Source organism: Terrapene carolina, unplaced genomic scaffold (genome assembly GCF_002925995.2).
Source record: "Terrapene carolina triunguis isolate 2854851 unplaced genomic scaffold, T_m_triunguis-2.0 Scaffold714, whole genome shotgun sequence".
NCBI classification, from domain to species: domain Eukaryota; kingdom Metazoa; phylum Chordata; order Testudines; family Emydidae; genus Terrapene; species Terrapene triunguis.
In genome coordinates, this window is record NW_020665065.1 from 3,874,344 (window position 1) to 3,902,067 (window position 27,724).

A 27,724-nucleotide genomic window follows, 5' to 3' on the forward strand; every position below is an offset into this window, starting at 1 on the left:
TTTTTAGAAGAACCTTTTAGTTCTGGTAATTATGCCAGTTACTTTTGTAAATGGCTACAAATGCCAACTGAATCAGTGTTATCCTGCAGCTACCCATCTACACTGCTAGATTTGTATTTCAGGTACACCTCTACCCTGATATAATGCTGTCCTCAGGAGCCAAAAATCTTCCCGCGTTATAGGTGAAACCGCGTTATATCGAACTTGCTTTGATCCACCAGAGTGCGCAGCCCTGCCCCCCCGGAGCGCTGTTTTACCGCATTATATCCGAATTCGTGTTATATTGGGTTGCGTTATATCGGGGTAGAGGTGTATTTACAAGGCATAGATTGCTTATAGTTAACAAAAATTATACTGATGGGATTTTGTTTCCATTCCTTTATAAAAATAAGCACTGATTTCCCCTGCAAAATATGGCACATCTGCATTGCATGCCATCCTGGCTACAATATGGAGTTTCACAGTTGTTTTTATTTACAGTTTTTGGTGCTTTATTTCTCTCTCTCTTTTTTTTTTAGTTTGTTTCTTTTGTTTTTTATTAAGGGCATGTTGGAAGGGTTTTTTGTTTTGTTTTTGTTTTCTTGTTGTGATATTTTTTCCAAACAATAAAAGAAATAAATAGAACACATCCTACATGCAAATGTAATTGAAACTCAACTTTAACAAAACATGATTGTCGGGAAAATCGGCAGCAAGAATAGGATTATTTAGGGTCATTTGGCACATAAAAAAATCTACTCCCTGGTTATCAATCATACAACATACAACCTTAATTACACAATTTTGGTCCTTCACTAGATACTTATATTAACATTATTTCTTCACAATAATGATATCCAATGCAAAAAATACTGTTAAGGAAGAAATAAAATAAGAAAAGAATTAGAAAAAAAAATTACAAGTTATATACAGATTAAGGTAAATTCCATTAGGAAAAAAAAACAATTATTTTATTATTTTAAATTGGCCCCTATGGGAATAATTTAAAGCCCAAGTGAATGGCAAGTACTGTAATGTTAGCATTGGCAGACGTGCCAGGGAAAGGAATGTTCCATCTGACTCTTAGAGACTGGTTTCTTTTGACATTGTCAGTTCTTGGGCTACACCTAGTCAAGAGCTTTGTGCAAACATTTGAAACTGGGGGGGTATAGATCACTGTTGGATTCAGAGCCTTCGGCACATATACATGGTGACTTGGAGAAACTAGCAGGAGGGATGTCGTCTTTCCCTGGGTGAACTATGGAAAATTATTTGATGCTGCTAATTATCCTTTCATTCCCTCTACCCCAGTGGCAAACGGAGGTGCAGCCCCAGGGGCCAGCTGAGGTCTCATAGCTGACCTTCTCCGGAGTATGAGGTGTGGCCCATCAGGGCTGCAAATCCCAGCATGCAATGCTCCACTGTAATCTGAGCAATTGCTTCCAGATGGAGCATTGCATGCTGGAACCTCCTCTTTCATATTCAACAGCAGAGCAGCTGCAGTCTGTTCCCGCACATATAAACTAGCGGCCCAATCTCGCAAACACTTACTAGTAGATGTGTTTACCACTGTGAGACGTTTCTCTGAAGTCAGCTACTGACCCAACTCTGCAACCACTGACTACTAGGTGTAGCACTTACTACAAGTAGTACACCCAGCTTTAAGTGTTTGGAGCCTGGTCCAAAGTCCATTGAAATCAGTGGAAAAACTCCTGCTAACTTAGAGTCAGGCTTGTACAGAATTGGGTCCTTACAGCATCTGGAGGCTCCTAGGTGAGTTGCTGATGCAGCACTCAGATGGGCAAGTTTGCGGCACCCCTGATTCAACTTGAAGTCACTTGGTGGCATGCACCTGTCTTACCTTCAGACAACCCTGATTCTGTAACAGCATATCTAGGCATTTCTCAGCACACACATTACAAACGTCGTCAGAGTAGCCAATGTTATCCTTTATAATATTTCTGACCCCTTTCAGAATTATGTCCAGGTTTAGCTTTACCTATAAAAATCACAGCTAGAACACCAGGTTGTTATTACAATGTAGAAATAGCACAAACTAATGTCACAGGATTTCTGGAGGCTGCTTTATGTCAGCAAAAGAGCTGAGGCTTCAAAGCAATTTAAAATCATCCGTAAAAAATTGCAAGTAATTGTAGATCCAGAGAGAAAATACATTTCCTTAGCCATATGCTTGAGGAGCTGAGCTGCACTCATAAAGTTATTAAAAACAAGGATTTTTTGTAGTCATATTATCAAAATTATGGGGTAAATGATGGCAGGGTACTCGGCATAAGCAACCACCAGCAAACCAACACAAGGGCACAGGGCAGAGGGTTCTTCCCCAACACTGAAGAGAGCATTTGAAAGACCCTCTGGGAGAGAAACTACACAGGAGATTTCTAGGGTCGAGCTTCCGGGGCATTGTCTATGTATTTGTGTGCATGTATGAGCAACCCCAGCAATGCTCCTTCTGCACCAATTATTTGTGCTCTTGGCAGAAGCTAGCCCTGCTTGGACATTGCATGTCGGGGAGCGTGGCTTCCCACAACAGAGACTCACAACAACACTTTGCAGTGTAAAGATGAGTGCTGTTGTGGGGGGTGCAGAATTTCACGCTCTTTCAAAGAGCTATGTTAAGTAAAATGGGTCAAATTCACCGTTCCTTGGTATAACTCTGGTGACTATCTCAGAATGATACCAGGGATGGATCAGCTCTAGATCTCTTCCCCCCCTTATGACTGCTATTCAGCTGAAGTGAATGTGGTGTGTGAGGGGGGCAAGGGGTCGAATGACTTCAAGTTTTAGTTTATAAGCAGAAACCAGCTGGCTCAGTTATATTGTCTTGTAACTGTAAAGGGGCCAGTATTTGATTGCACCATTGCAATTCACTTATGGTTTACACTATTCTTAGAGATGGTGGAATCCTAGGGCTGCTTCAGGGCTATCCAGTTTGGAGAGTTTCTTTCTAACAAATTAGAAACGAACGACTGTGGATAGATACAAATCTGGGAATTGCAGGTCACATGTGACAGGTTTATTCTCCCAGCCAAAAGCCCAGACGACTCCCTGAGGCCCTCTGATCCATCTTCTGTGTGCTAGAATTTCTGATAGGGCAGTCACAGCACCACCACCTCCTCGCTCCGACTCTGAACCAGTGCCTTCTCGACCCGTCAGAGATGGTTGATGGGATTAAAGGTCCCCGACTCTGAGGCTGCTCCTGCCATGTTCAACCAAGCATCCAGAGAATTCTGGGAAGAAGTGTGAAGGGGAGCGTTCTCAGAAAGGGACAGCATCATTGCATAAGCCTAAAGGAGGGGAAGAAGCAGAGGAAGGGAAATGGGTGAATACACACTCCTGGGTCCTGGAATAATCCACATGAAGTTGAGAGTCATTTAACTATTTACATACCAGAAAGTCAGGACAGTCAGTGTCAGTCACTTTGGTGTGGGCTGGGGATCCCGCCTGCCAATCAATACTTATGTTCACACATGAGGAAAAAAACGTGGCCCTTGCCATAGAGTTTTACAAGGCCGCAGTGGGTTTGGAAGGGCATCTCAAACACACCCCTTAACTTCCTTCCTTGCACCTTGCACTTCATGACAAATGCGGACACTTGCATCTAGACCCCTCTCCTAGAGGACATTACTCTTCCCACCGAACATATCCAGGGAGTTCTGGCTGCCTTTTTTCACATAGTTTTCAAAAGTGCATATGGAACAGTGTGCGTTGGTGAGGGGGTCCCGCCCGCCCCCCCCCCCCCCCCCCCCCACCTGGGCATGATAACTTTGCGGTGCACCTGGGAAAGACAGTGAAACTTTGGCCTTCAGAAGTTATTGCTGACTCATAAAAGGAGAATTGTAACTGGGGGTTCAGCTATACAGGACAAAAGGGACTGAGTGACTCCGTGGAGATGAGCTTGCGCATGGCATGTTATTTCATTCACTGAGCATTTCCATTGTGTCTGGAGGGAGCTGGAGCCTGTGTGTGTCAGTTTGGCAATGTAAGTGTGGTATAATTGTGTGTGTTTATTGCAGCACTACCAGCTGGCAAAGCCTAGTCCATGACTGAGCAGAGACCACTGCTTACTGGAGAGTAATTTGGTTGCTTTGCTGCTACCTAGCCCTTCTCCCGCCTCCACTTTTGTCTGTCTCATCCATTTTTTGCATCTTGTCACAACAGGGTCCTGATCCTTCTAAGATTTATGCATGTGCTGAACTTTGCACATTGTGAGTTAAAATCTCTGGAATTACCCACGGTATGTGACGTTAAGTACGTGTATAAATCTTTGCAGGATAGGGGCCCTAGATTGGACGCTCGCTTTACTGCATATGTCTGTACAGTGCTTAGCACAATGGCACCCGGAACTACTACTGCAACACAAATTTAATAAAGAATAGTAATAAAACTGCCCCAAAACTCCAATTACAACTTCCCCCTCCCCCAAAGGAAGCTCAAATTCAGATCCAGTTCTCAATCTGACCATTGTATCTCATGCTCATCTGTATGTGCTGTAGAGCATTCTGCTTTATGGTGTTTGCATGGATGTGTGCATTTCAATACTACAGTGACAGTGAGCCAAAACTGATAGAAAGGTAAGATTTCTGTGCTGGTCTGACCAGATAAATATTGTTTTCCCACCATATTGCCTGCAGTAATACATGCAGAGCAGAGAATTTTAAATTGTCCAAGTTATATCATATTTGACAATATGTAACATGTCTTAGATCTCACTTACTACAAAATTACTTAAAAAAAAATCATGTGCCAGATCTAACATTGCAGTCAAGAAAAATCAAGTTGTGCCTAAATAGTTAGTACACTCAGCGTATTAGTAAAAGGACACAGACAGAGGCATGCAAGTGGCTTGTGTTGAAAGGATAAATGAGCTCTTTTTTTCACTAGAAAAGAACTGCAGTGCTATCTTCATAGCCAAAATACTCCCTTAAGTGCAGTCAAATCTGTATAAAATACCCACGCTTCCAATAGGCAACCCCCACCCCAACTTCCTGACCCCAGTCTTAAGCAGTCACTATAAAGTAGCCTTAGGGTTTCCAGCACAATCCCCTTTGACCTTTAATTAAAGACCCACCTCTATTAGGCAACTGCATTTAGTTGCACCTTTGGGTGGTCTTTAAGATAAATTGTATTGTATTCCTGTTGCTTAGAGGACAGAACGATTCCAAGTACAGTAGCTGATCTCATCCCCAATAAAACCCCAAGCAGAGGTAAATATACTCAAACCTACACTAGTATTCTTAAAAGAAGCATTTGAACTACGTGGCCTCTTTTAAGCAGATAAGAACAGATGGTCGATGGCAAAAAGTTTGCAGGTTTTCTGCAGACCCTTTCTCTGAATTTTGTCTCAATGTTTCCTCTTTGTTCTGGTAATGGGGCTGGACATCTCACAGAACGGCTCCCTCATAAGATCTGTTGCTGCTTTATTTGGACCAGGATGCAAACTTCATGAGAACAGAGCCTCTCATGGCATTTCTGCTTATGGCAAAACCAGCGAGCACAGAGCCATGCTAATTAAAAAAAAAAAAAAAATTTCCAAGTTCTTTCAAATTTCAGGATTTTGTTTCGAGTTTTGGAAGAAGGCCTGCATCAGCTTTTGCTGTGCCTGAACTGGTATGTCTTTTGATAAGAAGGGGGGATTTTATTTTAAAGGCGCGTTAGGTTTAAAGCTTAATGCACAAAACAGTGGCATTTTCTAAATTTGCTTAAGATGATGCAGTTCTCCAAGCAAGTCTAGAAACTATCATTCTGAATTAGATTTTATGTTTTTATTATTAAATCCTGTTATATTTTACTGCTGTTTCAAAGGGCCAGATGCTCAACTGGTGTAAATTGTCATTATTCCAGTGAAACCAATATATACCAGCTGAGGATTTGGCCCAAAGTTTGTAACTATTGCATTATCATATTTCTATATACATTTCTATAGACAGATATAGATAGATGAACCTACATCACTATATAGCTCTAAACCTGCACTCACTCCACAAGGTTATAATGGTACGTGGAACTGATTATATAAAACTTGAGTTAAGAATTCCCTCCCCACTCCTATTTCTCCTGGACTGCAACATGGTAGCAAACAGATGTGATTTACAAGTTAGTCTTCACCATCAGAATTCCAGTTCAGCATGGACAGAACACAGACCTGGCTAAAGGAACCCAGCTGTTTGATAATCCCATGCTAAATGCTGGAGGTAAGCTCGGTAAAATGTTCTGTCATATACCTACCTGGTTTTTAGCCTGCCTGTACAGAGTCTGTTTTATTGTCTCAGAGTCTAAGGTGGAATTAAACACATCTTTAACTTCAAATGCTTCCTCGGCTGCTTTGCGAAGATCCAGCCCCTTCCCAAAATTCGGCATCTGCTCCAAATCTAACAAGCCGGCTTCTTCCTCCTCAATACACCTGTACCAATGACCAGGGGAAGGGGTTGACCTGTTGTTAGCTTATCTCACCGTTTACAGTCTAACCAATGTGTGTGTTGCTAAGTCAGTGCCTGCATGCACATACCATGGGGTTCTCACAAGCCACATGCATGAAGAGACAGACAGGTGGACAAAAAAATGCACATGATGCAAGGAGCAAAGAAAAAGTGGAATGCATGGTTATGCACATACATCTCAAGCATTAGTGCTACCATATGTTCTGTGGTTCGGTGTGGTTACCGTTTTCATTCTGGTCTCCTATTCAGAGATGCCTGATTACTAGCTATTCCTGAAAGTTGGGGGAATAGAGCCACTGCACCATATTCCCCAGGGGTTACAATAGGCTTAATTGGAAAGCGCTGACACACTGAAAAAAACCCTTTGAATAGAATAATACTTTGCATGTCATAGCACTTTTCATCCATAGATATCAAAGCATCATTAGTGGATAGAAACCTGTGGCACAAGAGAGGCTAAGATCTATGATTTCAATAGTGGACTTTAATGTTAAGTGCCCGATGTTTTGAACCAACTTTAGATACCTACGGCCTGATTTTCCTGAACACCAACGACCCCAATGGAAGTCAGTGGGAGTTGCAGGTGCTCCTCCCCTCTGAAAATACTGAGAGTCAAAAATAGACTTTTCCCAAACATTTAGGCTTAAAGTGACTTAAATGCTAGAGCGCATAGTGAGTCGATGGCAGAGTGACATATAGTAGCCTGGTTTCCTGCCCTATCTACTGGACCACCCTTTGGATGAACTTTGGCATGCCAGCTCCTGGATGTAATGCAACAGATTTTGTGAAAGGCAAGTGGGTAAGAGAGCTAACGGAAGGAGTGGATTCCATTTCCCACCATTGTTTATATCTTTACAATCAAACACTGCTATATTTTATTGCACTTTCTAATGTACAGTTATCCTAGGGTGCCTTCACGCTAATGCTCTACCTCATTCTGTAAACTACATCTGCGGCAGATAGTTGCCTAGCTTCATTTACACAGCTTTCCACTGGGGTGCTTTGTATTGTCAATCTGGATGGGCACCTGAGTAAAACAGAATACCGATTAACTCTTTCAGAAGTGTCCTTTTTGGACTTGCAAATGTCCTCTGATGGTTTACGAACCAGGGTGCACTGCACGGATGGGCACAAAAAGCAAACAAAGGCCTGGGGACACATCCACTCTGCCCACACAAAGGCCAGCCGTACCATCTCACCTGAAATGAATGCAGGGCCTTACATCCTGAGACAAGAGGATGCTGCCATTTTGCTGCAGATAAAATGGGTGGGGTAGTGGAAAGCTGCCATTCTCTAGATTTCCTTGCACCAGCTCTCTTTTCACTGACCAGGGTTTTGAAAATCAAGACATTGCCATTGTGTCAGGTGGAAGAGTTCATGATACGTTGAGGAGGCTGTTTTTTTCATGTGCTGTTTACCTTTCCCACTGTGCATTTTTCAGGCCTTCTGTATCTGTCTTTTTATACTTTTGCATTTCCGTTTATTTATTTGTGCTCCCCACCATGGTGAAAATGAAGTTCCTAGGGCAAACTGGAGGTATGATTCATGGTTTGAAAAATAAAGTGATACCACCCATGACCTGCTAATGACACAGGGTGAGAAATCTAACCCCATTCTGCTTCCCAGAGGAAATGGCCCCACTCACCTTCGGGTATGGTCAAAGCTCATGGTGAGGGATGTGGGCTCTTCATCCTCCTCATCCTCAAACGTTCCTCGGGGCTCCGTTGTGGGTGATACTGTTTCATCCTGTGACTTCCCTGTCAGGCTGTCGTCATCTTCCTCCTCCAATTCTTCCTCCTCCTCATCCACATCTTCTGTTTTCTCATTTGCTAACCCGTGACACTGGGAGTTGCTATCAATGTCTTGGATTTCTGGCCTGGAATGTTTGAGCACCGGGGAAGGAACCAAGAGGTCAGCTGTGAGCAGCAATGCACTGCCACTTTGGTGCAAGATTCAGGCATTTAACCATGTATTTGTTATTTATGGTTCAGAATGGCTGGGGACAGAAAATACCTATTAGATGAACTAATCTGTGCTTCCTCACCAATGCAAGATTGTTCTCTACAGTGTCTAAGAGCTAATGGAGTGAGTCAAACATTGTCCATTCTTAAAACTAGATTTTGTTCAGTCTGGTTTTAAGTATCTTCACCCTTTGGACTGTAACTTCTATGGGCCAAGGGCCATGTTTTTCTCTGTGCTTATAGTATCAAAATAACCACTCGCCTAGCGACAAAGCTCCACATTGGGATAGGTTTCATTACAAACTTTCCCTAACAACCAACCTACATCTTCCTTTGTCCCATTGCCCCTTGTTATACCCATATGGACATGAGAGGAAGTAAGCTGCCAGGAAATAAAACAAACCAGGTTAAGAGAACAAGATCCCATTTGGTAACAATGTGTAGTTGGAACAGTCTGAGATGCTGCTAGATGGAATGATAGAAGTTTAACTTTAACTTCTTCACCCAGAAATTTTCCACAACCAAATTAATATTAAAATCAGGAACATCATTGTCCTGTTGCTTTTGTTGAATGTAGGTTACACTAATTACATGGAGGTCCCATTCAAACATTTTTGGCTTTTTTTTTTTAAAACCAAAACAAAAAAGCTTTCAAACTTGGTATCAGCATTGAATGGTTATTTGTAAAAACAACAGAGCATCAGGAACATAATTACAACTGGCCCTGGAACGGAGTGACATTTGTACAACACAGAATGTCCTTTTTGGTTCCCCTGTAGATTAAATATCACTCAGTCAAAATAAGGTTTAAAAAATTAAGGGGAAACTCAGATGTTTTCCGAGCCCTGGATCTTGTCACTTAGTCTAAACACATCATCAGCATGTTTGTTTTAGAGAATTTTGATCGATTTTCTTTAAGGTACAGGCCCAAATTTGATTCTCCCTCTGGATCAATTATACCAGCCTGCGGAGGAGTTCTCCTCTTGTCTATTTTTTTGTCTACATCAGGCAAGGTTGAAAGATTCCTAATTTCCCTCAGGAAATACAGCGAACCTTTCCCCCCCTGTTTTATTTCCACGTGTGCAATCTAAACAAAAACTCTGGTGAGAAGTCTGTATCTGAGATGGGGTTACTTTATCTTGCTTTCAGGGCTGAGATGAAGGCAACAGAGTAGGGAAGGAAATGGAAAACATGTCTAAATTTCACATTTTTACAAGCATTCTGGGTGAAGTGAAGTGTTGCATTCCACATGTAAAGTTTAAAGGGCTGTCACTATTGTAGCATTGGCAATGAACACGAGGCTGGCCTGCTGGTAAGTTAAGCGCTGAATGCAGCGTAATCATCCAGCATCAGCACAATTTGTTCTTTGTTTATGAATGCAACTGAATATCCAGGGCTGGGTTCACGAGTGATGGAGAAAACGAAGGGATCCATGGGAATAGAGCTGGGCAAAACATTTTGGACCACACTTTTTTTTCCTCAGGAAAAAATAAACATTTGGCAACATCTAAACATTTTGGAAATTCTGGTCAGATTCAGCTAATTGTTGATTTGGGATCTTTCCCCCTCCCACCAAATAAGGAAAAAATAATCTGAAAAAAATGAAACATTATGATTGGACATTTTTTCTAATGAAACATTTCAAATTTTTTTTTTGTTTGAAACAACTTTGTTGAAAAATTTCTTTTAATTTTTCTTTAAATATCAAAAGTGTTAAAGAACAACAGAATGAAGAACCAAAATGAAATGTTTCATTCAACCCAAAGCAATTTTTTTAAACTTTTCAATTTGCCAGAAAATTCTAAAATTTTCATTTTCTGTCCTATCTGAAACAATTTTTTTTTACTTTTTGAAATTGCCATTAAATTGAAAATGATGTCAAGTATCAGAGGGGTAGCCGTGTTAGTCTGGTTCTGTAAAAAGCGACAAAGGGTCCTGTGGCACCTTATAGACTAACAGACGTATTGGAGCATAAGCTTTCATGGGTGAATACCCACTTCGTCAGACACAGTGGGTATTCACCCACGAAAGCTTATGCTCCAATACGTCTGTTAGTCTATAAGGTGCCACAGGACCCTTTGTCGCTTTTTACAGATCCAGACTAACACGGCTACCCCTCTGATAATTGAAAATGATGTTATTCATCCAGCTCTACTTGGGAAGGGGGACCCAACACAGCAGTGAGCCCGAGATGCCAAGTGACCAGACTCTAAAACCACAGCTGAGTTTTGAAAAGTGAACCTCTTGACTTATGATGAGTGTCTGATTTCTTCCTCCGTAGTGCCCTTCCCCACTGAATTCTGTGCTCATGGGAGGGTCCTCCCCTGACACTCGCTCCCAAAGACAGCACTTCCATTCCTCATACGCTACACACCAGTCTGAGCTGTACCACTCATTCTGTGACAGGGACTTTGGCTCCTGAGAGACTTAGACTCCTTATACAGAGCTTTCCAAGTCTTTTCTGCAAGGTTGATGGATCACTTGATGGTTACCTGTTCTGTTCATTTCCTCTGAAGCACCTGGCATTGGTCACTGTCGGAAGACAGGCTACTGAGCTAGATGGACGTTTGGTCTGATCCTGTATGGCCGTTCTTATGTAACTTCTGCCACAAGCAAAAAAGAATTGAGACGCTCTGTATAAGGAGTCTAAGTTGAGTGCCTTGCGGGATTCTCATTATTTCTCTGATCTTTTCAGACTATTTGAAATCAAGCCCTGAACACGGAGATGGCTGGCCAGCCTTTGAACAGTCTGGTAAGAAGTGTCCATTAGCGTGGCTTTGTTTGTTTACCTTTTATCTGTTAAAGTTGATGCTTGATTCATCTCGCTATTTGCAATAAAATTTCTGATTTCAGAGAAATACGAGTCCTCTTTCTCGTCTAAAAGTGCATGGTTGTCTGGCTCCGAGTTTGGGGAGGAGGCACTGGTCCCAAGGTGGTTAGTAATGACTCCAGAGTGCTGGCTCACTGCACAGGGGACAAGGGACAAGAGAAGAACCAGGAGAAAGAATCAGGTATTGCCAACGCTGCTCTCAATAGAAAACAAGGAGGAAAATTAGCACAATAAAGCATTTACTGCATGGTAAGAATTTACATTGAAAGACAGTTTCAGGAAACAAAACTCTTGGCAGAAAAAGCTGATATCTTCCAAAAGTGAATGTGCACAGAGAGACATAATTAGTATCTGTACAGGGACGGGAAATATCATTAAGTACTGTTATCTGTCTATCCTAGGTTCTTCTCTGCCTCCACTACTGCAGTATCTGAGCACCTCGCAAGCTTTAATGAATTTATCCTCACAGCACTGTGGGCAGGCAGGGCAGGGTTATGGTCCCCATTTGACATATGCAGGAACGGAGGCATGGAGAAATGAAGGGCCAGAATTTTAAAAGGTGCAGTAGGCACCTAATGAGATTTTCAAACATGTCCAGGGCATGTTTGAAAATTCTTAAGGGGCTTCAATACCTTTAATAAGTGACTTGCCCAAGGTTAAACAAGCAGGATGGGGCAGAGCAAGAAACTGAATCCACGTCTCCTAAATCCCAACCCTAAGCACTGGACCATGCTTCCTCTCTGTTACTATGGAGTTAGCAGGTCTAAATAATATGTCAAGTTTGTACTGTCACAGACACATTTCAGCATTACAGGCATTTACGGTATAAAAACATTGGAGAAGACGAATCCATTATAAACGTCTGTTTCTATTTGCTTGTAGCTTTTTCAAGAAATTTCTTCTCAGATGAAAGTTCATATTTTGGGTTTCAATACACAGGTTCCTTCTTGTTAAGTTGTTTTTCACATAAGCAAAAATCTATCTGCTTCCGTTATGTGAGCATCTAAAATATATTATTTCAGCTTTAAAAAAGTTTGTGTGTGAGAGAGAGAGAGAGAGACACACACACACACACACACACACACACACACACACACTTCTTTGTAATTTTAGAAATGCAAACATCTAAAATAAATATTTTTCTTTTGCTGCCCAGTAATATTCACATACAAGAATGGAGATTTCCATGAAGATTCTCACATGTGACCCAGAGTGACTTAAATTGGGGATTTCTCTCTCCAGTGCCCCTAACAGAGTTACACAGCAGTGTTGACCCCCTACCTGGCACATTCTCATGTTCATGCTTCTTAAGGTGTCGGTCCAAGTTGGTCTGCTGCCCAAAGCATCGGTTACACAGGTGACATTTGAATGGCTTCTCCTTGTTATGGATGTTTCGAACATGCCGCTGGAGGTTAGAGGAAATGCTGAATGACCTGTCACAGTATTTACACCTGAAAAATAGAAGCAAATGCCAATGAGTGCAACCGAGGGGGGAAAAAAACCTACCATCAAACATCGCTCTATAAATCTTTACTTGACTGAGGACCTGGAAAGCATGGGGCATTAATCATCTCCGACAATTCTGATATTATTATTATTCAAGATGCGGAAAGAAGGGGTTAGGATTAATTAAGAGGTTAGCCAGTCCAAACAAATAGGAACTTAAAAGTAAATAATTACTTTTCCATATATAAATGTACCAACACGAAAGGAGAATTTATGTCTCTCAGGTTTCTTATTTTGTAAAGAAAGAAGAAGGGGGAGAAGGAGATAGAAAGGAAGAGAAAGAAAAGCCCATTATCTTGTAGCTTCACAAGTGACAGAGTCATTTGGAGATAAAATAGACTCTAGTGATTTTTTGTGAAATTTCTAAAGGGCTGAAGGAACAAAGAGATGCTCAAGGTGTAGGCCTATTAGCATATAATTAATAATAATTAATTAATATTTATATTGTGGTAGTACCCAGCATCTGCAAAATAATCTCCAGTCACAGAGGGAAATGCACTCCCTGCCCTGAGGAGTATACGCAATCTAAAAATAAAACCATGATTTATTTAGCAAATGATCATGCAAACCAGAAATGGCATTTGTAAAGGTGGAGAAAACCTACCCATTGGTGGGAAGGTAGTTGGTAGGAGCCAGGGAAGAGAGCATTTAGAAAGAGGTGAGTGGGAAAGAGTCTCCCTTTCAAATAAGTCTCTGCAGAACCCTCAGTTGATGTGTCAGCAGCTCATTTCCAAACTATGTCCCCTCAACACACTTTATATTCAGTGTCTTTGAAACAAAGTAGGAGTATACAGGCCTTTGCAAATGCAATGGTCCCTCGTGAGCCCAAACCCTCTGCACTCACTTGTATTGAGGAACAAGAATGTACCTAACTTACTGAAGAGGGCAGCTTTGAGCCACAAGGAAGGGTTTCAATATTGAAGATTTCAAACATTAAGTCCTTTTTATATCAGTCTGAATCTCAGTAAGTTAATACTCATCAAGTCTCTTTTCCCCCCGAGTCCCATCACCACAATCCACAATAACAGTGGAATTATTTCTCCTCTGTGGACTTCTGCAAATCGTTTAAACTTTCTGGACCAATGCACTCATACCAGCATAAATCCTGAGTAACTATACTTACTTTAAAGGGAGTTGCTCTGGATAGATACGGGCATAAACAAGAGCAAAATTTAGCGCATTAACCCCATTTCCCGCAGAACACAACATTAAACCCTGCTGTTGGCCAAGTCTTGTTAATTTTATGAATGTTCCTAGTCCCATTTACTTCAGTGAGAGTCCTTGGGTGTGAGGAAGACCATCAGGATTGGACTCTGTTGTACCATTTAGCTCTGAAACTAGATTCAGCCTATCACTAAGACGTAATGTTGTTGTTTTTTTAAAAAAACATAAAAGACTCAAATGAGGGAGGGGTGGAAGTGTCAAAAATCTACGCTATTGTGGCACACACACCCCTTCTGGATGTGCTACAGCCTTGTGACTTGGTCTCTAAAAATATATTCATATTATTGTTGGAAATAACAGAGATATATATATATTAAACTCTCCCCACAATATTTATGGATTCCACATCCACTACTGTGTTCCCTACCGTTAAATCACAAATAAGGATCAAGACATTAGATATAATGTAACTTCATCCTCAATACACTAGGAAGCACACACAGTCTTTTGCTTTATCACATTTTTTTCAAACTGCCTTTCTCCAAAATTCTTTTCCAAATACATTTCTTTTTTAACTCAACTCTTACAAAATGCAAACTGAAACATCGATGAAAACAGAGCATGATGCCTCTTTGGACGTTTGCTTTTGTTGGCACCAAAAAGCCAAAGAAATCATTTTATATACTGATGACTAAACATGCACAAGTTTTGTACAGCTCCCTTTCCCTCCCCAAAATTGAAGGGTCTGATTTTCAGATATGTTGAGCATTTGCAGCTTCTACTGAGGCCACCCGAAGATGAGGCTGCCCATCACTTCTGGTCATCAAGATTAAAATGTCCAGATAACAAAATGTCCCGATTATTCCATAGACACCTGGCTACCGATTCCTCCTCTTTGTTTTCTAGTCTTTTGAACTATAGTAAGAACATCATACAGGACAATGAAAGAAAGTATACACTTTGACTCATCAAAGTGGTGGGGGAGGGATAGCTCAGTGGTTTGAGCATTGGCCTACTAAACCCAGGGTTGTGAGTTTAATCCTTGAGAGGGCCATTTGGGGATTTAGTTGGGGATTGGTCCTGCTTTGAGCAGGGGGTTGGACTAGATGACCTCCTGAGGTCCCTTCCAGCCCTGATAGTCTATAATGTCATATTTTTGTATATACACACCTCCACACAGAGCTAAATACACAGTAAATAAACAAAGGTGATGCTAAAATAGGCAGGAACCTCCCAATTAAACCAACCCAAAAGCATGTTAAGCCAATCCAAGAAGCTCCCTATTAGCTGAGTGGACAACTGCAGGCCGTCGCACTGAGAAATGAGTTCAAACAATGTGTGTGCTGTAAAACAATCAAGAAATTCTCAGGAATTCACAAGCTCTGACAAATCAAGGGTTCCAAGGGAAGCTGTCCGTGGGTGTGAGTGTTTGGGAGAGGGGAGGGGCACACACACTATAGCTCTGGCAGTCCCATAAGGGGTATGACCACAGATCACACAGGCAGGAGTGCAGGAAAGTAACACCCCAAGATGGCTCCTGTTTTGATTTGTAGTAAGAACAAGGCACCATAATATTCTAGTTGTGATTTAATCAGAGTATCTTAGTTCTATGATGACTAGCTCCATTACACAATGTTATACATCGGTGTTCTAGCTGCCTGTTGCTCTCCAAGGGTACATCAACCCTTACCCTGGCTTCAGGCTTCTGGCAATATAAAAAGGAAGGGGACAGGGATGCTGTAGATGACACAGATCTCTAGAAATGGACACAGGTCATTTAGCTTCTTGAATGTAGAAGCTTCTACCTCTCTAGCCTTGACTTCTGCGAACTTGCCCCCTAAGATCCGCTCCAAATGCTGGTAAGACTAGCCTTGTGGCTATTGCTCCAGCCACACGCTCGGACTACCACTGCTCTGGCCACAGCGCTCCCAGTAGCCCTTAACCAGCTACTCCATCACCTCCACACCAAACACAAGCTTCTTGTCTTTGCATTCAAGGCTCTTCACTACTGAGCCCTGCCCCACTTCGCTCTAATAACCTCTCATTAGCATCTCCTCCTTCACTCCGGCAGTGTCACCAGCCTTCTCCGTCCACCAGTCAGTGTCTTGTGCATGGGAAATACTCCTTGATAAAAACCCATGCAGCCTATTCCTCATCCTCCCTCAAATCCCTCTTTAGGGCTCCCCTTTACCATGCTGCCCACATCACCCTTCCTGCTGAGCGTGACTAGATTGGTGAGGACTCCTTCCCTGGCCTTCCTTTCCCTACTCCCTTACCCTTACTGACTCTACCATTCCTCACCCTACCTCTACCCCCAGTTAAAAAATTAAACCCCAGCCAAACATATAATCCCCCAAGTGGTGCCAATTGCTCGTATGTTATATCCCAATCCCCTCTGTCTGCTTTGTGTCTTTTAGACTGTATGCCACTTGGGGTAGTGACTGCCTCTTATCTGTGTTTGTACAGTGCCTGACACAATAGGGCTTCAGTCCTCACTGGGGCCTCTGACTGCTACCGTAATATAATTGTTTACTGCTGCTGCTACTATTGTAGGTCTACTTGCCACGTCCGGCTCACATTACTCACATGAGCAGTTCCAGGGACTTCAAAGGGAGTATGCATGAGTAAGGCAAGGAGGATTTGGCCCCATGTTTGTCAGTTTATTTAGATGTTCAGGAAGCCTTTGAAAAGTTTTGCTTGACAGGCCCTTGCTTTAACTATGAGCTATGGGGATCCAGGGTAGGATATGGAGAATGGATAAAGAGCTTGTTAAAAAAACAGAAAACAGAGGGACATGTGAAGGGAGGTATTTCTAATGTCTGTGAGTGCGGGGACGAGGGAGACGTACTGTATTAAATGTGGTCCCAGAGGGGCCAGAACTTGGATTTCTGCTGGTTTTAATCTAAATAAATTACCTCGGCAGAGAGACCAACTTTAAATTTAGGGAAGAGGTAAATGCAGAGGCTGAAGGAAAGTAGAACACAAAAGGAGTTGCAGTTGGTTTGTAAACTCACTGACAAATTGCCAGTGAAATTTATTGCTGAACAATTTAAAATAATACACCGGCAGGCTCAAAAATAATAAGCAGGAACAAATGATGGATAGCAATGAGCCAGAGCTGGGGAACTTTGAGAAAGATCTCAGAGAAATAGTGGACAACCTTTAAGACCTCAAGGACTACAGAGACAGGGTTTAAAAAGCCAGTTGGAGAGCAACAGGCAGCTAGAACACTGATGTATAACATTGTGTAATGGAGCTAGTCACCATAGAACTAAGATACTCTGATTAAATCACAACTAGAATATTATGGTGCCTTGTTCTTACTACACTATAAGTAATATGATTCCATTTGCAAAACTTTACATTTATTTGAAGACTCAATAACATGAGCTGTAAAGACAGTAAAAGCCCTTAAACATATGGGTCCATATTCCTTCCCTATGTAACCTCCTAGTCTTGAGTGGAGTTTCACCAGGGATGCATTTAGCCCAGGATCTTTAACAGAAAACAAGAAAGAAGAGATTTTTATTGAACTATGTGCAATCTTAAATGACATGGTAAATGTCAGCTGTAGTTGTTAGTTTCAACTTAGTGCAGACAACAGGACATGGGGGCCGAAAAGGAAATTAAAGAAAAACAAATTCAAAACAGACGTCAGGAAGCACATCTTTATAGAAAGAATCACAGATCTAGGGAACAGCGTAACAGGCAAGGTTGCTAAGGCTCCAGGATTGGGTGTAATTCAAGAATCAATTAGATGGCATCCTGGAGGGAATGGACTTTTGAAGGAGGGAATAAGCCTTGTTGAACCAAATGGCCTTTGCTTGTTCTTGATTCTGGTTTTATGTAGTTTCAAAGCAGGAGGGGGAAAGCCCCCACAAAACACCCTTGTATTTCTGCGTTTTAAACAGTAAGAGGGTCATTAAAAAAACCTGCTTCTTCTGAATCTTGCTTTGCAGTTCATGGAGAAGGATGACAGAGTCCTGTTTTTTTACTACCTGAGTAGCCAGAGAAATCTGACATTATTTCACAACAAGCCAAACTTATTTTGTCCTCCTCTGAAGGAAATTGAAATAGTTAAGTTTGATTGCTTTGTTTTATTCTTGAGTTCTGAAACATACTGTTGAATTTTAGACCAGATGGGGGAAAAGAACTGTAAATAGGAAAGAATGCCTCCTAAATCCACTGTATCACAAAGATGTGCACACGTCATGATACAGTCAAATCATCTTTAACCATTTTGCTTTTAAATACTTATGTATAGTACACTAGTGAGTGTGGCTCAGTAACAAAATAAGTAGCACTTTAAATTTTCAAAACATTGTACAAACTTTAGTTAATTAACCCCCATAATGTAATGTATTTTTTCCAGTTTACAGATGGGGAAACTAAGACACACACAGGTAAAGTGACTTGCCAAAGGTGAGACAGTTTATCAGTGGCAGTCAGTAACAGAACCTACGTCTCCCAGTTTGCTAATTCCTGCTCTAACAATACTGCTTCTGTATTCAGGCATGTACATTTGTATCTCTGGGTCTGTGTTTCATGTAGGTGGTTTTGTTCATGTTTGTGCACATGTGAGTTTGAATAATCTTCCAAATTACAAGCGTGAACACGGGAACTGCTTAAAGAGTCAAAAGAAAAGTTGCAACAACAAGAACAAAAAAATCCTGAGAATCAGCCAGGTCCCTTTACCCAGACAAAGTCAATGTTTGCTAAAAAAGCTTTCAAAACAATTATTGTTGCTAAAGTTGGAAATCGCAGTTCTCAGAGAGCAAAAGAAAATCAATGATAATTAAAGTCTTCTGTAAACATAGCACTAACTCTCAGGAGTACTATTCCAATGCAACATTGTCCAGAAGTCAAACCTCTATTACAAAAAAACACACACAGAGCTCATTTTCTGGGAGAAGACCAGATCAAATAAATCTTTATTTTCCTAACCTTTGTTAGGTTGCATGTCTCCTTTTTTGGAAGAAAACTGGACTCACAATCTGTGCGTAACCGGGAGGGTGCATTTTGGTGAAACAAGGGTGCGGAGTGAATATCAGTATTCATTCACTTCGTATCAAATAATGAAATTGAAGAATTAGAAGAATAGTGAGTGGTTACAAAATATATACCATTTTAGAGAGGCCTTACAAATAATTCTTTATTTAATGCTTACAATCAAAATTTAACTCTTCTGGAAAGGTTTAAATAAGGGGGAAAAGTGACTTCATTAAGTTAAGCTAAACCACCAAAAATGTCCAGTATGTTTGACCAGATGGCCTTTTGCTGTTCCTAAAATTGTTTATGTTTGCCTTTATATGGTCAACATCACAGGTCTCTGTAGTTAGCATAGAGATACCCCTTGGTATTAATTACTAACCCACCATCACAACAATGAAAGTTACCTGAATTGTTGATATTAATGATAAGCCTCAATAACAGTAACCAAGGCTTGTTCTGAGAATTCTGATAAATATTATGATAAACCTTGGTGAGGACACAACTTGTCCTTCGCTTGTGTGAGCTCAGTTTTGCATGTACATATGCCTACAAACATTTTTTTTCTAAATTTTTGTGAGCAACCAATAAAACTAATTGGAAAATTGAAAGGAAAAAAAGTTTGGCAAATTTTCCCACCATCATTTTTCAGTGAAAAATATAAATTTTCCAATTAGCTCTACTAAATTTTCAAACATTTGCACCAAGTGGATTTTGTGTACAAAGTTTCTAGCCCTTGAATGTGCCGGGGCAAACAGGTATAAAAAGGGTGTGTGTGGGTTTGCACATGTGCCATTTTGTGCACACACAAGTGCAGGCTGAAGTGTGAAAATCAGGCGCTTTGCTTATGATAACCAATACTTTCAAACTGACTAAGTTCATATTTATGTACTTATTTAGATTTCAAACAAGATATACAAGAAAGGCTCAATAATCTGTTATTCAAGGCATCTGTGGCAAACATTAAAAGAAAACTAATCTGGCTAAACCCAACAGCTAGCTCACCAAGACCCCCTACAAAACCGTTGGAGACAGTCTTCAGCTTTCATTGAAGTGAATGGTTAATGAGAGAGTTAATCACTATGTGTAATACAACGTTACTACAGTATTGTGCAGGGCTAACGTTATTGAAATCAATGGAATGGCATAGTGGTGAACCAGGCTCTCAACATGAAGAGAAGGGATATTGTCTGGGCAAGAGTATCACCTGTAGGGTTGTTCTCCTGTGTGTGTCCGAAGATGCCTTGTCAGATTCGCTGACCGGGGGAAGATCTTACCGCAGTACCTAGGAAGGCAAAAGTCAAAGTAACCGTGAGTGCCTTACTGCTCTGCAATACAAGGCCACTTCATAACCCCCTATTCTCTATCCCTCTCTGTCACTTATTTTGGTAACATTCTCAAATGAGAACATTATCCTTTCTCAAATGACCTGTGCAACAACACACTATTAAAGTGCAGGAGAAGCTGGTACAATCAATTGTATTTAAGATGCAAACTAAAAGGAAAAGGGCAAAAGACAATTGGTTATGCTCAAATGCTGAGAATGAACAGGAAAGCAGGATCAAATACCCATCATTACATGACTATAAATTACCATTGTCTGGAAGAACTACTGCAGGTGCGACCATCTGCTTCAAACCAGGTGGTTCAGCTTTAGGAAGTGGTAAGAGACCAGAAAGCAGGAAAATAAGAAAGGGAACTGGATTTCACAATAAACACAAAAGGAGGAGTGGATATATTTACACACAGAGAATGCACCATGATAACAACAAATAAAGCTTTAAAATTCTGCCACTGCAAAACCTGACAGTTAATGTTTCCATGTGGGGAACATGAACCAGCATGGATTTACATGAGGAATAATAGAATCCCGGGATTTCTGAATACCTAAGTAAAATCTCGGACTAAAGACTAGATGTCAATTGTGGACAAAATGGATGCATCCACCCTCCCAAAAATGCAATGAGAATTGGTAATTGCACATAAAAATATGGGTGTGTAGACGCAGATTATTATTACTCAGTATGCATGCTCAGATATGGGGTTTTGCAGATGGAATGGATCCAGAAATATTTTTGTGACTATGCCTACATTTGACATATTGCTGCATAAAATATCATTTTAAGTGGCAAAGTTTCGGATTGTTGAGGCTACAATGAGCTTGCATTATAAAGCCTTATTTTAGCCGTCCTTCCCCCACAAATAAATTTGCTTTAGAAAATTCTCTTTGGCCTGAGAATTGCTAGATTAAGGTTATAGGTAAAAGGAGGATGCTGAATTTTCTTCAAACAAAAACAAACAGTTTTAGAATTAATGTGTCACCAGAATCCTCCTCTCAGATTCTGCTCTGTGTATCTTTTCTCCACGTGCCCTATAACATGTCTGTATTGGATGTTGCCTTAACAAGTATGGAACCAAACTCCCAAACGGAGCATCTCGGGTTAGTTCTACTGGCAGTGCCTGTCCTTTACCTGCAGGTATAGCGCTCCTTGCCCTTGCGCAGGATGGGGTCTGACAGCGTAGGGGGCGGGGACCGGAAGTTGAAGGAGTGATGTGGGAGGGGCTGCAGGGATGTGCTGGTGTCTGCTTTCATGGCCGCAAAACTCTCCAGTTTCTCCGTCATAGTTTCTATGGCTGACATCTGTTTGTACAAGTAGAGAAGTCGTGTTATTAAAAGCCACTGAAAGAAGAACGCCGGAGGCACAGAACATGTTTCTCAGCTGTACTGTGTGTTTCCGAGGCTACTGCAGGCTCTAGCTCACACCCTCAGAAGCCAGCTCAACAGAGTAAAATAGATTCACTTAAACCCAATCAATGCCCTTGGAAATAATTAACCAGGCTCTGAGAAATCAGCCGAAGATTCAGCTGATAAAGCCAAGCTTGGGTGTGCAATAAGCATCAGAATTTAGAAGCTGTATCAGGCACATTTCTATCGTCTGCTATGCCCATATGTTGACTTTTGGCATTAATAACAACCTCAGAACGCACTTGGCTTCTCTCTCCCCCTATCTAAATGAGGCTCAGGGCCGTGGCGGTGAAACTAGATAAAAGTGTTGAATGCACAAGTTGTAGAGCAAACACTTCCCTCAAACACAAAACAAACACAGGCTGGGAATGTAGCATACAGCATTTCGTTTTTAACAGAGCATCCACTACATTTACAGTCTCACCAAGGACTTCAGAGGGAGAGGGAGAGACAGACAACCCCCGCGTGAAGAGGAAAGGAAGGTTTCAGACTGGAAGTGGCTCACAGGGAGGAGGCAGGAGAATTCTAGATGTATGGAGGGGGAAAGAGAACAAGTGAAGGAGTGATTGCCAGCCATGGAGAAGGGACAGAGACGAGGCTGAGCTTGGAGGAGTGAAGAGAGCAGACAGGGAGTAGGTGGATGTGAGGTCAGAGCTAGGATGGGGTGAGTCCCCCAGAGAGTTTTGAAAGCTAAGAGGGCAATGTTTTAATTAGACACAAAGAAGGCTAGGAAGCCAGTAAAGGCGATGAAGGGGTGGGTGTGATATGGGCCCATTTCCTGGAGTGGAAGAGAATTCCAGCCAAAATATTCTGGGCTCCTTGCAGTTGAGAGAGTGAGGGTTTAGAGAGGCCATAAACTACATGTTTTAAAAACCTACAGAATGGGGAGGTGCGGGGAGGGGATGCAGGGTTGGAGGATTCAGAAAGTCACAGTGGCATGACACAGTGTATGTCTACACTGCAATTAGACATCTGTGACTGGCCTGTGCCAGCTGACTCAGGCTTGCAGGGCTCGGGCTAAAGGGTGGTTTAATTGCAGTGTAGACATTCGGGCACAGGCCGCAGCCCAAGCTCCGGGGCCCTCCCAGCCCGCAATGGTCACTGCTCTATGAAGAAGGTGCATGAGCAGGGATGCACAATACTAACGGGTCCTTATCACCAGTAATTTCTAGGATTTATGGAAGCTGATTCGACAATGGCTGTCAGATCATCCGGGAATGGGATCGGGGCGCTGGAACAATTTGTATCGTGGGGGTGCTGAGAGCCATTAAACCAAACTGTAAACCCTGTGTATGATGGAAACCACTTCAAGCCTAGTTCCAGCACCTATTCATTGGATTAAATGACCAAAGTGTGATGGATAAACAGACCCAGGGGACAGCAAATAAATCCAGTCACATGCAAAAATAAATATGGAAAAAAGCAAAATGAAACGTTGTTACTTTCATTAGAATCAAAACGCTCATGCAGGAAATCCCAGGGAGAAATTCAATTTAGAGGAACTGGCCAACATTATTAACATTCGTTTCCCCACTCATGAGGATTCTTTCAAGACACCAAACTGAAAATTTGGGTGAAACAAACAAGCAAGCAATAAAACTGCCTCCTCGCTGCAGATTACATCATAAAGAAAAAGTGAGTGATGGGGGCAGTGGGATCCTGTGAGCTGGAGAGCCAGCCGCAGAGCAGGGGAGACAGTGAGTGAGCGGAAGGGAGTAGGAAGCCATATATCAAGACCTAGATGCTCTAGTGTACAGGAAGGGGTGACCTTTTGCACGTTTACACTATATTAAACTGGGTTGGGGGGAATGAGAGCCAAGATATTGTTTGACGACCAGCCATAAACCTTAAAAAAAGAGGAACAGTAAAGCCATTTCTCGTTAATAGAGCCACAGCCCGTTAGCTGGAGACTCACAGCCTATGATAAATAGTAAGTAACACTTAGCACCAGCCATTTGAAAAGGTTACTTGAGCATTTACAGCAAAAGTCCTGCCCTAGCTGCCAGTCATGTAACAAAACCATCATGTTAAAATGCTATCCGGATCTTTTAGAGCCATGTCACTTTGTCCTTTGCTGGAATACCTGGAGATATCTTTTGTTGTGCCCTGTTCTTTAGGCACTTAGTCAGAGATGTTTGCTAGCATGACAGCTGTGGGCTTATTTTAAAATTCTAAACACGGGTCATAGCCTCTCTAGTGGTAGAGGTGCTTTGTTATTTAGGGAACAAGTGACTGGGATAATAAAAAAGAAAGGAAGAAGAAAAGAAAGTTAACAGGTGGGAAAGGGTTTGCCATTAAGTAATCATGAAGTCATACCATTTATTTATGTTGTTTAGAGGTTCGTTTAAAATAGACCAAGTCAGACTAACTGAAATCATTGGAGAGGGGCTGCAGAGAAATCCTGGATGAGAAACTAGAGCTGTGTGGAGTTCATTTGGCTTTAAGGGAGAAATGCCTTTCGAATGTTCAGTGTGTAAACCACAGATTAGGGCTCTGTTCTAAAGGCTACACTACCCAGAACTTCCCAAAAGGTCAATGGGACTATTCACATCCGGAATGGCTGCAGGATCCGGACCTACAGTAGGAGTGAAATCCATTCATTTCTCAGTTGGGTTCCAGTTCAGAGAAATACTGAAATAAATACACACGTGCATCTAGATTAATATGGGCTGTAAGAAAAGCACAGACAAAGACATATAAAAACCCTTTAATGTTGGGATTTAGGCAAACAACATCCCTGACATTAAACGGGTGGACAGTATGGATGAATTCCACACAACTCTAGATGGAAGCAGACAGAGAAGACGCTTTTATCTATATGATCAGATTAACTACATAACATGGGAACAGTATGGTCATTTAATTATTCCGATCAGAATGAATTTACAGCTCAAGATTAAATATCCTTTGTACAGGAACCTATTGTACTTTTTAAAAAGTCGTTATCAGGAAGTTTCAGACTGAGTGATATTTAGGTTTTAGACTATTTTGTGTAATAAGCTATTAGAGATAACCAGGCCTTCCATATCTTTTTTTTTCCATGGGAAGAGGAGGGGGTCTGGACTTCATGAACAATGTGAATAGCCTTCCATCCAATGCCTGCTCTTATTCGGGGCTTGTAAATTTCTCACCGTCTTGCTGGACCCCGGCTTTCCCTTAGTAGCTCCTCCCTGCTATCAGATCCTTTACAGGCAGATATCCCCACTATTCTAATTCACACAAACACAGGATGTTCCTGACCAGCCTGTCGCTATTATCCAGCTAGCTTGAAGGAAAAATCAGGGGAAGTTATTAACCAAACTCTCGGGCTGATGCGAAACAATGAAGGAACTAAGTTTAGCCGTGAAAGCAGCCAGTATCCAGCTTTCACAAACCCGTGGGTTATTTATCCAAGGTGGGAAATGCTGTCAGAAGAGAACAATGCACGTAAATATAAATGAGACTACAATAGTGACCACAGAGCTCAGCTCATAGAGCGTTTGGAGAGAGCAAATGAGGGGAGCCGGTGGCTATCACATAGAAAAGGACAGTATGGCAGCATGGCAGAGTTGACTGTATTATCTCTAAAGGAGCAATGAGTCACACAGAGCATCAGAGTAATGCTAAATGATGGAGGTTTTAGTTTGTACTTAGCCAATGAGTTTTACATGGGCCTGATTTTCACTGACAGTCACTTTGGGGTTAAGGCTTAGTCATGCCTTGTAAGCACAGTTCTGCACACAGGGCCCACTGCTACACCCAACACAGGGTTCCGCAAGTGGCTGACTTTGCTAGCCCCTGCTTGGGGGGGTTGGCCCTCTTCCTCCCCCTCCATTTGAGATGTCTTGCACCTTAATGAGGCACAGATTACTCCTGGGGGAATTCTGCGCCACTGCGCAATGCAGAATTTTGCAGAAATTAACGTTGTGCGCGCAGAATTTCCTTTCCCCTAGAGAAATGAGCGGCAGTGCTGCTAGCCGCCACTAGGGGGTGCTGGACTTGGCAGAACCCAGTGCGCACATAGAAAATACTGCCGGGGGTGTGCGGTGGAGAGGGAGCTAGGGGGTTCCCGGCAGCTGCAGTTCCCAGCATGCCCTGAGGGAAGGCGAGGGAGGCACGTGGAAAACTCTGTGCAAGCCCCGGACTGAGCATCAGGCTTTTTCTCCCTTTGGATCCCTGGGCTTTGCGGGGGAGGGGGCTGGGTGTCTGGAAAATGGGGGCCCACAGCTGGGTTCTGGGGGGAGGGGTGTGGGTATCTGGGCTGGGGGCCCCATGGGGACTCCGGGTGTATTGGCTGGAGGAGGCTCTGCAGGTGGGTTTGGGCGGGAGGGGTTGTGGGTGTCTGCTCCCCTGGCTGGGCTCTGGGTGGGGAAGGGGGCAGAGAAACAGGGACTGGGTTGTCATAGGGGTTTCTTTAACTCTCTACTACTGGGGGAAATTTTGTGCGTGTCTGTATTGTTACAGACATACTTGCTGACAGGTATTTTGAAATAAATTACCAAAATAATTGAAACTGGCGTGATTATGTAGAGTTATTTTGACAAATAAAATTTGCAGAATTTTAAAATATTGTGCACAGAATTTTTAATTTTTAGGCACAGAATTCCCTCAGGAGTACAGTCCCCTCTGAGCTTGGGAGCCCAGGGACTGTAATGGTGCCCGATGGTTGTGCAGGGGCTCAAGGGAGGTGGGGCACAATCTTGTTCTTAGTAGCAAATACATTCTTGAACTAACTGTATCAGGAAGGCCTGATTCTCCACTGCCCTGCAACTGGTGCAATAGTTATGGGGGTGTAAACTGAGCACTGTACAATGCTACTGTTCTGATTGGCTTTGTAGCCTCCTACTCCCACTTTGCACTGGTTTAAACTACTGCACAAAGTGCAGGGCAATGAAGAATTAGACCTGCATTTTGGAAGAGAGGGAAGCAAGAGGTTAGACGGGCCCTTGTGAGCTGCCCAGCCCTTTCTCACCTGGACCTTGGCAAGATGAATTTGGTTAGTATTAAAGGACCATGCTAAAATTGGGTATGAAATTACTTTGCTTTAAAAATGAGTGCTGGAAAATACTGTAGGGTTCAATCAGGGAGGTACGAACAAGGTGACTTAAATGTCACATCTCCATCTCTAATTTCTTGGCATCCTATCAACACTGTATTGTGGTTCTCCTGGTTTTACCTGCGGGTGAAAAAGCAGCGGGGAAGGTCGCAAGTACTTCTCCTTTAGGGCACCCACTGGGTCTGTCACCTTCCGCTTCTCCACCCTGCTGGACAACAACACAGAGGGTTACATACCCTACAGGGCTGTAAACAGGGAAGAAAGCTAATAACAAGAAGTCATTTGTAGAGCAGTTGAAATGCATTTAAAGACTGTTTCTGGTAATAAACACACCTTATCACCCCTTTACATGGGAATCACAAATGGGATCCCATAAAGCACACAGACAGCAGTTCTTTGAAAGAACAGGCTAAGCCCATGCTTTATATTTTGGGTGATACTTTACAACACACACCACAGCTGCTGTACTAGTGATGAACAAAAGGGTTAGATGTGCCCATGCAGGAGTGTCCTGGTGCCTTTGCTGCACAGATATGCCACCTGTACCCTAAAAGGTTCATCGCTGTTGTGGAATGTTCTGATTCAAAACCACATGTGCTGCAATAGCTAAGTGCAAGACAGAGAAGCTACTGAGTCTGTGGCAGCCATAGCAAGGAACGACCTTTGCCCCAGTTTGTCTTCATCTTATGGTTCATGCTGGGCCTGATTCTGCAGCGCCAAAGTGTGCAAAAATCCAGCTGAAATAATTAGGTGTTTTGTATTTATTTCCTCTCCCGCAAAGCTTAGGTATACTTTACATTGGCTTTGTTTGGTAAATGCCTATGACCAAAATTTTCAAAAATTCGAGCTGACACTTTGGCTCCTAAGGGTATATCTACACAGGGAAGTTCGTGTGCAGGGAGCTAGGGTGTGAATTTAAAGAGCACTAGCTTCTCTGAACTAACTCCCTGTGTGGACACTCTTAATGCTCACTGAGGCTGCCCTCAGGCAGTTTAGTTTAACACACTTCCAAAGTGCATTAAGCTGATCCACACAAAGATGCTCTTCGGGCATAAT

General features: G+C 42.2%; 1 protein-coding gene across 1 annotated transcript in view; it reads right to left on the minus strand.

Annotated features, from left to right (window-relative positions):
• Positions 1 to 554: 554 nt before the first annotated feature.
• Positions 555 to 27,724, minus strand: part of PRDM16 (PR/SET domain 16) — a 69,361-nt gene continuing 42,191 nt past the window's right edge. Inside the window, exons 8-14 of the mRNA XM_029913527.1 lie at positions 26,789 to 26,876; positions 21,359 to 21,528; positions 20,095 to 20,172; positions 12,510 to 12,679; positions 11,188 to 11,362; positions 8,083 to 8,313; positions 555 to 3,284 (exon numbers count right to left, since the gene is read on the minus strand). Of these exons, the coding sequence (XP_029769387.1) occupies positions 3,272 to 3,284; positions 8,083 to 8,313; positions 11,188 to 11,362; positions 12,510 to 12,679; positions 20,095 to 20,172; positions 21,359 to 21,528; positions 26,789 to 26,876 (925 nt within the window). The 3' untranslated portion in view covers positions 555 to 3,271. The remainder of the gene's footprint in view (positions 3,285 to 8,082; positions 8,314 to 11,187; positions 11,363 to 12,509; positions 12,680 to 20,094; positions 20,173 to 21,358; positions 21,529 to 26,788; positions 26,877 to 27,724) is intronic.